This window comes from Scardinius erythrophthalmus, assembly GCF_964197995.2.
Source record: "Scardinius erythrophthalmus genome assembly, chromosome: 11".
Classification (NCBI taxonomy): domain Eukaryota; kingdom Metazoa; phylum Chordata; class Actinopteri; order Cypriniformes; family Leuciscidae; genus Scardinius; species Scardinius erythrophthalmus.
This window is the reverse complement of record NC_138231.1, coordinates 15,636,246-15,648,797: the sequence shown is the minus strand read 5'-3', so window position 1 is coordinate 15,648,797 and position 12,552 is coordinate 15,636,246. Positions and strand designations below refer to the sequence as shown.

The 12,552-nt window shown below is 42.2% G+C and overlaps 1 protein-coding gene across 1 annotated transcript in view; it reads left to right on the top strand.

The window, feature by feature from the left end:
* lama4 (laminin, alpha 4) overlaps positions 1 to 12,552 on the top strand; it is a 251,052-nt gene that overhangs the window by 158,167 nt on the left and 80,333 nt on the right. The window contains exons 34-35 of the mRNA XM_081378769.1: positions 2,808 to 2,997; positions 3,226 to 3,381. Of these exons, the coding sequence (XP_081234895.1) occupies positions 2,808 to 2,997; positions 3,226 to 3,381 (346 nt within the window). The remainder of the gene's footprint in view (positions 1 to 2,807; positions 2,998 to 3,225; positions 3,382 to 12,552) is intronic.

Sequence of the window (12,552 nt, the reverse complement as noted above, 5' to 3'; positions counted from 1 at the left end):
GAATGACTTTTGAGTCATTTGGTCCAAACTCAAGACATGCAGGGCTAACAGATAGCGCGTGCAGATCCCCCACGCGTTTTACTGAAGACAGAGCTATCAGAAAAACGGTTTTGAGCGAAAGGTACTTTGGATCCACGGATTCAAGCGGTTCAAAGGAAAAAGCCTTCAGGGCCTCCAGGACCAAGGACAGATCCCAGATAGGAACCGAGGGGGGCCGCGGGGGATTCATCCGTCTGGCTTCTCTGAGGAAACGGATAATAAGCTCGTTCCTTCCTATTGCCCGGCTGCGCGTCGTCTCAGCGAACGCTGCAATAGCCGCCACATACACTTTGAACGTGGAAGGGGACCTGCCCTTATCCAACAGCTCCTGTAGGAAGGAGAGCACTCGCGGAACCCCACATGTACGTGGATCGAAGCTCTTAGTAGCGCACCATTTAGAGAACACAGACCATTTAGACGCATAGAGCCGTCTCGTGGAGGGAGTAAAAGCCCGACTCGCTCATAGAAGGGGGAACCGGTTCTATAGCCCCTTTGCACAGAAGTGTGGCTATTTCTGCTCGAAGTAGATGTGCTACTTCCCCATTCACTCTCATCTCGGTACGCGCCCGAAAGCGCGGGGGGCGGCGAGCGAACTGCAGAGTATAGCCTAGTTTTACTGTTTTACATTCTGATGCGCCTGGAAGAGCTTCCCACGCTCTTGCGTGTGCAGCCAGGGGCAGAATGGCCTCCGGGCTCTGATCGCCGCACATCGCGGGCTCGAGAGCTCGAAACGGAGGGGCGGGCGCAGCGCGCGCGCTCTCGGTGCTTAGATATGGCGGATCGCACACAGCGATAGCTGGCCGTTTTACACACAGTGTCCCAGTGGCTTTGGACGGGGAACATATAGTGTGAGGCGCGACGCGCGAGGGCGGCGTCGGGGGCGAAATGTTCGTTAGTATGTGTGAGCGCTCGAGGGCGGGCACAGGATTTACATTTAAAACATGACCGGTCGTGAGAGGCCGTGTGACAGAGCGGGCAGTGAGTAGGTGTGGGCACGGTGAGGTGGACACGTGACCTACTTTTAACACTCGAGCGGCTTCTGCCTACTTTATGAGTGTGGGCTCTGTGAGAGACACGGGATTTATAGTGCTTGTGTGCAGGGGTGAACACAGAAACGTGGGCACATTCACTGCATTTGAAACACATACGGCGTGAGCCGTGCAACCGGACATTATGCTCATTTGAGATTTCTCTGGGTCGCCGTGAGAACGGTGGTTGCGCGCAGGCGAGCGGGTAGATATACCGGTTCGTTGGCTGCGAGGTAAACATCTGCAGTAGCCGTGGCAACGGGGACTGACAGAGCATGAAGCTTTGACGGTGGTCCAGCCGCAGCGGGACTTAACCGTCTTTTCTTCCCTCGTGTATAGATGCACATTAGCTTTGGTTAGCGCAAGCATGTAAGAGTACGACCTCATGTTTGTTTGCAGTCGTGCGTGTATTAAAACAGGCTCGTTTACTGCAATAGTAATATTTCCAGTCGCCTGAACTTAAGAGGGGACTGAGAAATGTTTGAGAATTTGCGGTTTGTCCGGCCACAGCGGGACGAAAACACTCTCTATCCTCTTTTCGCCGGTGAGTGAGGCGCGCGCGCTGAACGTTGCTCGTGACCGTCCGCTCTGTCATCCCTTGTGAACGGCGCAATCTGCGCGGCCCAACAAGGGGGAGTGCGGGTTCGCTTTCTGTATGTAAGAAAAACTGGCCGCGAGCTTGGAGAAGCGAACAGCATAAATTTTTATCTGCCGCGAGAGCCGGGATCGAACCCGGGTCTCTGGCGCAAAAGCCTAAGATTCTGCCACTGAGCCATAGGGGAGAACACATTATGGCGTTTGCTTGCAGGCGTGCGTGTGTTTATAACAGGCTCGTATACTGCAATATGAACAATTCCAGTCGCCTGAACTTAAGAGGGGACCGAGAAATGTGTGAGAAACTGAGGTAGGTCCGCGCGAGGACGGAGTAGCTTTCTTGACGGCGGCGGCGCGGGCGAGAGCCGGCGGTTGAGCGGCTGGGAGGGGGGGCGGAGAGGGCGAGAGAGAAGCTCGAGGGAGAGGTTCCGGCGAGCTCCTCAGTCATATCAGTCTCCGGTGGTCTCTGCGAGCCGCGCTTCTTCTTGCGCGGCCCGGCAGGGACAGGCGGAGCGACAGCTTGGTCGAAAACTTCAAGTCGAGCCCGCAGGGTCGACATTGAAAGTTCTTCGCACTCGGGGCAGCCGCCCGTAGAGAGTGCGGTGGCGGCGTGCTTGTGGCCCAGGCAGAGAGCGCAGAAGAGGTGGCGATCTCCGTTGCTGAGCGGGGCGCGGTTTTGACAAAAACGCCTCGTGCTCTTTTAGAACAGTGAGAGATAGTGTGTGTCGCAGGGCATGCACACACAGCAGTAATAAAAGGATATGTCGCCGGATAGCGTAGCAGGCACGGATGGCTGAAGGCGGCGAAGGCGGCCGGCTTCTTCAGGCGCTGTCCTAGATCTTGCTCTCAAGATCCAGCGATGCGAAGAGCTTCGCTGAAGACAAGAAAATCAGAATTTCAGCCTGTGAGCCCTGCTTATATACACACTGGCCACACCCATCTTGACGGTTAGAGGGGTGTGGAGGGCACGAAGCGCCCTCATTGGATGTGACTGGAGCAATAACATAAAAGCATGCAAATGACGCAATCATTCTTAGCAAATTTCCCCATTTTTCATAAATGCAGTTTGATCCTGCAAAGGAATTGCATTGGTGAACGTAGCGATACATAACAGTGCTTTCTGTTCTTCCATCTCTTTTTTTTTAGATCTCACTTTTCTCTATCTCTGAAAACTCATTCAGCGTTCGGTCTCATCTTCTACCTGGCTGACGAGTCTGAGGAGAACTTCATGGCTCTGTTCCTCACTCATGGAAGGCTGGTATTCACATTCAGTTCAGGGAAAGACCAAGTCAGAGTCCGATCCAAAGAGAAGTACAGTGATGGACAGTGGCATGATGTAAGGATGACTAAAGTCCACTTATATGCCATTTCTGCTGCATTAGCTACACTAAATGTAATTGCACATATAATGATCACCTTGATGTTCACTTCAGTTGTTTGATTTGTCAGTCTTGAAAGTAAAATAAGTTGTAATTATTTAATAGTTTGGCTATTATAAGAATGTCTCTTATACACCTTTTATGTGACACTTTCTGTCTATCTCTTTCTCTCTCTGTTTCTGTAGATTATCTTTATCAGAAGTGGAAATATGGGCAGACTGATGATTGACAGTCATACGGTATTAGAGGACAGAGCTCCGGGCAGAAACATCTCAATGCTTGTCCAGGATCCTCTCTATGTCGGCGGTGTGCCGCCTGATCAGGCGATGAAAAACATTCAGGTATAGGCCTATTTCACAAAAATGGCCGCCGAGACCGGAAGTAGGGTAAACTCTTTTCCGGTGAAAGCGCTAGCAGTAGCAGTCGGATGACAAATGCGGACACTAAAAGCAGCCAGTCCTGTTGCGTACCTTTTTGTGTTTGCACTCATAGAAGAAACAACCCTATTTATAATTGCACAGCTTTCCTTGTGACGAAATGTTGAAAAAGCGCTGGATTTGGGCTATACCGAGAAGAGGGGCACTTTTTTGTGTGTTAAGCACTTCACGGAGGATGAGGTCCGTATAACTTACGAGTCTACGAGAGTCCGGTCGTAGATATCTTACACCGCAGGCCGTTGTCGTGGATATTTTTCCCTAAACTTAACTATCTGTACCTGGGTCTCGTCTCCTGGCGACGTCCCCACTTGGGTACCTGGGTCTCGTCTCCTGGCGACGTCCCCACCTGATATCTGAGTCTCGTCTCCTGGCGACGTCCTCACTTGGATATCTTACCTAGTCTAACTTGTTCCCCTAACTAATTAGTTTTCTAAACTAGCTTCCTACCTAAACTAGCTTCCTACCTAAACTAGCTTCCTGTGCAGGAATAAATCGACAAACAGACCTGCAATTTGTCCTTTAAATGCTTTAATCACGGCCGGGAGATCTTCCCGAGCAGTTCTCAGGGAATCTATCCCAAGAAGCAAGGCCGGAGGATCTCAGACAAATTCCATTGAGAATCCCACCGTAAAACACATATACCACAGTTTTTATAGTATGAGGTGTGGCATAAATTTCAGGCTGCATTACATAATTTCCCCACTATTTGATTGGTTCTTCATATGCAAACCCCTCTGTTACTAGGTAAAGCAAACTCTGATCTTGTGATTACTTATCACAAGGTTTTAATGATGACTTAATTTGTTCTAACAGACTTGTCTAGTTTCACTTCCCATAACTATGTTATTTTTACCCGTACACATGTATGACACATACTCAAAGTCACAAGTTTTTCCCCAAAGAGTTTTGACACATTAAAAGCATATGAATGTTGTTCCTGCAAGAAAAACAAATGTTAGTTAATTTTAAAGTTGATTAATTAAAATCCACCACAATTCCCCTCTCTGGTCGTAATCATACTCTACGACCAAATAAAATATGTATCTGGATTTTAATTACTCTAATGATTTATTCCATACCTGCATGATTTACCTGCAAACTAATTTACCTTTACCATTATAAGTCAGTGACTTTAATACCACCTGATATCTCTAATCATACCATGTTCCATCTTTTACTTTATAATACCTGTCAAATATTCCTTCAATCAGCATCCTAAGTTGTAATGAAAATACAACCAATTTACAATGTTACCACATACACATACCATCTTCTCCATCTCCTTCATCTTCTTCCCAACATTCTATCTTCAAGCGATTTAATTCTATTTTCAGTAAAAACTAAACATATAGTACATTGCCTTTTAATTTTGAGTCAAGTTTCATTATCTTTTGCTAAATTTCGATTCACATTGATCTATTAGGCCTTTAACAGGCTGATACTGCTGGTTAACCAATTTTCTTAACCTTATTTTGTTAGCTTTTAATTCAAGCAGGCGATTGTTTTACTTAGTAAGATCTATTTAAAGATCTGTGTAATAAAATCTAACCAACCAAGTTCTATAATCTTTCATTTTTATCCTTAACACAAATATCAATAATTGTATTATTTTGTTTCAAAACAATGTCATTACTTTAAAATTAAATCGGTTTCACCCAGCTCTTGCCATGAGAATAGCCTTAGCTGCTGATGTGCTATTTAATCATTAATTATTTATCTTCCTACCATCCTATTTTTCAGAATTAACTGATGGACATAACATGTACTGCCTCTATTTGTTTGCAATGCGGAATAGTTCATAATGGATCCATTGATCCAGATCATTAAATCTATAACTTCATTCTGAATTAAGAAAGCTTTTTAGAATTTTGCTTTATGAGCAAATATTCTATTTCACTGAAATGTCTTAAAGGTGCTGTATGTAACTTTTTTTATAAAATGAATCCTTTTTTTATTGCCCGTCTGTGAAGGGGTTGTAATCACACATTACATTGATCCACTTTTCGTGTTTTGCTATTACCTCTGAAGGCCAGTATTCCTATTTTTATGTGAAGTCTCCGGGTCGGATTTTCTGCGAAATCCACCGGATGTGACGTGCATGCGCGCTCCCGAGCCTACAGTCTATTGCAACTGCACTGCAGCTAACGACATGGAGTCTGATAACACCAAAAAACGACCTGCCTCCAGCACAACACAGACTCCAACACAAACTCCAAAAAAAAAAAAAAAAAAAAATATATATATATATCTGCTGAAGCTCGTCAGGCCAAACGTCAATCGGATCGACTCAGGACGAAAACACGGATCAACATCGGCAGAGCGTTTGAATTGTGGAGAGACCTCCGTTTTGAAATAGCAAGGTAAAATATAACATACATAAGACATGAAATGAATACAAAAGACTGTTCCATGATAACAAAAAGCAGGTGCTTTAGGATGTAACTTTTATTTTATGTTCTAGATCTACTGTCTAACGTCACTCATCCCACTACTATCATATTGTTTATAATACACATTTCCAGACATGTTCAGTACAGTAATATTACTTACTGTCTTATTGTTACACTGAAATTGTCCAGTCTAGTTGACTAACCGTTTTCGTTTTCATTCATTGACCTTATATTGACATTGCTGATTGTGAAAGATACACAAATAGTTAGTAAAATAATGCTAGATAACACCACATGTCGGCAAAATACAGTCAATGTAACGTTATCATGGTACGAGCATGGAGCATTAGTTCTACGTCAAGCTGATAAAAGTAGCCTATTATGGTAATGTTGCAGTGGGAGTTTACATGAGTTTCCAGCATGTTGTGTGATGCTTTCTCCGTTGTGTTGAAAAGTGTGGCCGCCGGTAGTGAGTTCGCGCTCTTGAGTTTGAGCACGCGCACGAGCACTGTTGTTGCAATCTGAAACATCACCGCTAGAGGCCGCTGGATCCTACATACAGCACCTTTAACTGTTTAGATTCATTTTAGTTTAAATTTAACATGTTTAAGTTACATTTCTCTTGGTCTTGGTTTTAACTTTGTGCCCCCTACATATATATATATATATATTTTAACATGTTGAAGACCTTTCTCAACAAAGCAAGTCCATATTTCTTTTCTGGAAGCCGGGCTAAATAAGCAAGCACTGTTACTGTATTCCTAGATAGACTAGACCCGCAGTCACCTCTCAGATATCAAATACAGACATTAGACAATACAATTAGACAATACATGAAAGGAACATTTCAATAATCACACTGGTACCTTCTCTAACTAATAATAAATCAGAAATTAAATATGTTTCCCAAAATCAATCTCCTTTTGAAAGTTTTTCTTTTGCTATTTTAACAAATGGAAACACCTAAAAAATATTTAATTTAGTCATTAATTCATCGCCATATAAGTTCACCCAATTATCTATTCGGACCTAGTCCGGCAAAGTAACTTATCCTCCATTCTCTCTTATTAGAGAACAACTATTACAACTATAAATTTTTTAGCATCTATGATATCTTAATTAGGGTTCTAAAACCCTCAAATTTCTTCAAAAATAGTTCCTAGATTATTTATTATCTTTACATTAATGTACCTAATTAGAGTCCCTATACTTTACAGAATTTAGAGATTTTCCTCTTTTCCAATTTACATATACCTGAAATATTTTCAAATTAATCAGTAATTGTTCAAATCATGAGATCTATATACTCAGTACAGTACAGTTTGATCAAACCAAATAAAACATCAATAAACATCACACAAAATTAACTATTATGCTAAGCTTAACCATTAGTTGGTCCACATCTCTCTCCAGATGTGTTGATCATCTCGTTGCCCCATGGACGTTCCATCTTCACCAGGGTGATTCTTTGCGAACCGTTGCAATGGGCGTTCCCACGTTGGCAAGGGAGGAAAGTTAAACTAGCACTTCCTTTGTCCCTCACTTGACGCTGTGCGTTGTCGTTGGTGTGTGGGGTTACTGTTGGTGATTGCGTTTCGTTGCTGAGGGCTGGTTGGTGTAGTTTAAGTCGAGATGCTTGGATGGAGGTGTCACCGCACCCCAGATGGGACCTTGTTTGTGGAGTGAACCATTTCCTGGCTGCTTTCACCTGTGAATGGAGACCTTAAGTATTTTTGTTAGTGACAACATCATGTATCATGTTGCCAGACTCATCTGCTTATCTGGCCGGTCGTCCTTTTTTGATGAGACCGGTAAAACTTCATGTTAAACAGTAACAAAACAATATTTCATACATTTGGAACAGAATCAGTTCTGTTCGATGAGATCCATCATGACATCCTGTAAAAAGTTAAATATGGGGTGGACAGGGCAAGCTTGCTTGCTCTCTGCCTTCCCAAAGTTATACGCTGCACAGGTGTAGCATTGTTTATTTCTGCCACAGTAATAAACCCAGACCAGGATAGTTAGTCAAAATCATCCATGGTCGTTGTTTTGTTGGGTATATTTTAACCTGTGGTTCATATTTTATAAATTTAGATACAGCTGTTTTGATTGACATAATTTATTTGTCTTTGTGTTTCTCAGAACACCATATTTCACACACTCACTTTCACACACTTTCACACACACCCCTCTCTGGCCAGAGATTCATACATTCATACATTCTTGTCTGCCATAGCAGTTTATGAACTGAATGGGGAACATATATTAGGAGTGGAATACCACTAAATCTGAACGGTAACAAAGTTCGACGACGACAGAAACTACTGAACGTAGACACACTGTGGCATTCCCCTTGCAACAGTGTCTGAACGTTACGATATCAATTTTCAATTGTCCGATGCAGTCGTCTTGTGATTGAGTTTACACAGTGGACGTAAACCTAACTTTTCAAAAATCAAATAGATTAAACACTTTTAATAATAATCATATAGACCTACAATTGCAGTTGAGAGAATCCATTCTAATTTCTCAAATGCAATTTGTAATTTTTTGCACAATTTCAATTTTCCAGCTTTTTGTTGTTGCTCATAAGCTATTTAAAAGAAGATTTAGAAATCTTCAAACAACCTTTGATCCATGGACTAAAAGAAAATATCATTTCCATCTCGTACCCTTGATGATGACAGCATGTGATTTCAAAAGTTTAGAATAAGAAACATTGTTTCTATTGAATCTAGAAAATTACCTTTAAATGAAATGGAGTGACCAATATTTTTGCTTTTCTAGCCATAATTTCTCTTTAGACGCCTTGTGGCCTATATTGTATTTTTCTTTTCCATAGAATTCTGCATCAATAACCTATTAATGCTTTTACATAACTCTTACTGCCATATCCAGCCTCAAATGTTAACTTCCGCTATTGAACTTCCTGCAGAAGGGCTGTTACTGACTGGTACCTATTGAAAGCAGATTCAAAGAGTTAGTTTAAACAGAGAAGAATATGAAGAAATATGAAGAATTGCTGAAACCAGTGGATAATCAAAAAATAATCAAGTTAATAATAACTAAATTTGAAACGGTCTCTGTAGTGATCATTAAAAAAGCACCTAGCCCACACGGCTGATTGTCTTTCTGTGTGGATTGTCATTCAGTTGAACTTCAGGCTGATACATTGGATCGTCAGCCTGTGATCGCACTCTCATCGGTCTGGCTTTTGATCCATCCTGCCACAAAATGTCATAATGCATGGCAAAATTGTCTTTAGGAAAAGTCTCAAGTGAATTGTCACCTTTGCAGGCTGAATCAGTCTCCCCATGCTGACCCCTCTCAGAAGTGTCAACTTCCTCTTTCAGGAGGGCGGCTGCAGGCCCCACTTCCTCTTTTATTTTTCTGCAGTCATCCCACTTTTCAAGGCAGCTGTCTGAAATCTTGAACACTCCTTCTTGAATGCGCATGCGTCGCGTCTGAACGCGTTGTTGTCTTTGGAGCTCTATCGATTTGATTTATAATTCTTGATTTTACTCTTTAAACTTACTTACAACAAACATTTTCTACTTTTCCTCACTGAGAAGCACTACTGCTCAAACCTCATAGTTACAACGCGGACTGTTGAGCAGACGTGTCTCAAGCCTGTTAGTGATTCTACGCTGGATACTCTTATAGGTTACTCCCGGGGATCACGGCTGAACGCGTCTTCTCAACACTCACTTACAAACATTTTTCACCTATCGTGCGTCTACTCTACACCCGTACCACTTAAAAGACGGATTATATCTAAGACGCTTGTCAGAAATTAGTATTAATTGATAGCATCACTGGTAGTGTCGTTGCTAACTTACTGTCCATCTGTTAAAATGGCGAATATATCAGATGCAAGTAGTCTACCTTTTGGTGCAGGTGAGGACACATTTGAGCTGCACGCGGTACAGTCTGAGCTGGAAGCTGTTGAGAAACAGATCCACGACATTTTAGTGAGACAGGCCGAGCTGAGAGACCGGCGTTTGGCTCTTGAAACATCACGCGCTGATGCTCACAAATCAGAGATTAATGTTACTAACCCGCTGACTCCGACCTCGTCTACTCCGTGCGTTACTCGGCATCGGTCCCGAGCGCCAAGGTCGCGATCAGCCATGGTCTCGTTCACTCCGGCTCCAACACGCCACCACGAAGCCTGGATATTTCCGCAGCGGAAGACGCGAGTCAGGTCTAGACCAAGACCCTCTCCGACCCTCCCGGTTTTCGAGTTATCCACACAAAACCGCTTCTCCCCTCTTCGCGAAACAGAACGCGATGCTGTGATCATCGGTGATTCCATTGTTCGGCACGTCCATGCTACATCAGGTAAAAATAAGGTGCACAGTCACTGCTTTCCTGGTGCTCGTGTTTCTGAAATCGCTGCTCGCGTTCCCGAGATTCTGAACGATAACGAGCGCGTCGGAACTTTGGTATTGCACGCGGGAGTGAACGACATCAGGCTGCGCCAGACGGAAGTTCTGAAGAAAGACTTCAGGAATCTGATCGATACGGTACGCAGCACATCGCCTGATATAACGATCATTGTGTCAGGACCGCTTCCCACGTACCGTCTAGGACATGACAAGTTTAGTAGATTATTCGCGCTAAATGAATGGTTAACGTCATGGTGCAATGAGCAGAAACTGCTCTTTTTAAATAATTGGAATCTGTTTTGGGAGCGTCCTAGGCTATACCGTGCTGATGGCTTACACCCAAACAGATTCGGATCGGATCTTCTGTCAGATAACATCTCCAAAATGTTAAATACCTTTTGACTAGTAACCAAAAGTCCAAATCATAGTCTCTGCTGCACCAAATTAACTGATATAAATACTAGTGTAGAACATTGCATAGAAACTGTGTCTATTCCTCGTTTAGTGCGATCAAATAATAAATCTACTGCAGGATCTAGGAAAAATCTAATTGTTATTAAAACAGAAAATGTTGCTATTAGTAAACAAAAACAATTTCTAAAGCTAGGTCTTTTAAACATTAGATCACTCACACCTAAGGCAGTTATTGTAAATGAAATAGTCACAGATAATAGCATAGATGTACTTTGCCTTACTGAAACCTGGCTTAAACCAAATGATTATTTCGGTCTAAATGAGTCTACTCCATCAGGATACTCCTATAAGCACGAGCCCCGTCTGATTGGTCGTGGCGGCGGTATTGCAACTATCTATAGAGATATTCTCAATGTTACTCAGAAAACGGGTTATAAGTTTATTTCATTTGAAGTACTTGTACTAAATGTTACGCTCTTAGATGATAGAAAAACATCCCTATTATCTTTAGCCTTGGCTGCCGTATATAGACCACCAGGGCCTTACGCTGATTTCCTAAAAGAATTTGCAAATTTTCTCTCAGATCTATTGGTCAATGTTGATAAAATATTAATTGTTGGAGATTTTAACATACACGTAGATAATCAAAATGATACGTTAGGGGCTGCGTTTATAGACTTATTAAACTCCTTTGGGGTTAAGCAAAACGTTACCGGACCAACTCATCGTTTTAATCATACACTCGATTTAATTATATCACATGGAACCGATCCAACCGATATAGATATCATTCCGCAAAGTGATGATGTAACTGACCATTACATGGTAACTTGCATATTACGTACCCCGGTAATATATCATGCTGCGCCGCGTTATCGATTAGGCAGAACAATCCTTCCATCCACCATAGATAATTTTTCAAATTTGCTTATCGGATCTGTCTCAGCTGCTGCCTGAACCTAAACAAACAGATGAACTAGACGAACTAACCAGCACTATGAGCACCGTTCTCTCTGGAAAATGGGATATTGTTGCACCTATGAGACTAAAAAAGGTCAGAGAGAAAATTAAAGCACCATGGTACAACAATACTACTCGTGTTCTAAAGAGAGAAACCCGTAATTTAGAGCGTAAATGGAAACAAACTAATTTAGAGGTTTTTAGAATCGCTTGGAAAGACAGTACGTCACGCTATAAAAAGGCCCTAAAAGCGGCCAGGGCTGAGCATCTTCGCAAACTAATAGAAAATAACCAAAACAATCCTAGGTTCTTATTTAACACCGTGGCTAGACTAACAAATAAACAAGCGTCACCTGAACAAAATATTCCGTTACAGTTTAATAGTAATGATTTCATGAATTTTTTCACTGAGAAAATAGAAAACATCAGATCCACAATTGTAAACGTTCAATCTTCAATCGCGCCTTATAATTCAGCCTCGATTATCACCCCGCAAGAACAATTACAGTGCTTTACAACTATAGAACAAAAAGAGTTAAATAAATTTATCATTTCCTCTAAAACAACAACATGTTTATTAGATCCCATACCAACTAAACTATTGAAAGAAGTGTTACCTATAGTGGAAGAGCCTCTCCTCAATATTATTAACTCGTCTTTATCTTTAGGTCATGTTCCAAGAACATTTAAATTGGCAGTTATAAAACCTCTCATTAAGAAACCACAATTAGACCCAAATAACCTAGCAAATTATAGACCCATTTCAAATCTTCCTTTTATGTCCAAAATATTAGAAAAAGTTGTGTCTGCCCAACTGGGCTCTTTCTTGCAAGAAAATGACACCTATGAAAAGTTTCAGTCTGGGTTCAGGCCGCATCATAGCACTGAAACTGCGCTCGTTAAAATCACAAATGATTTAC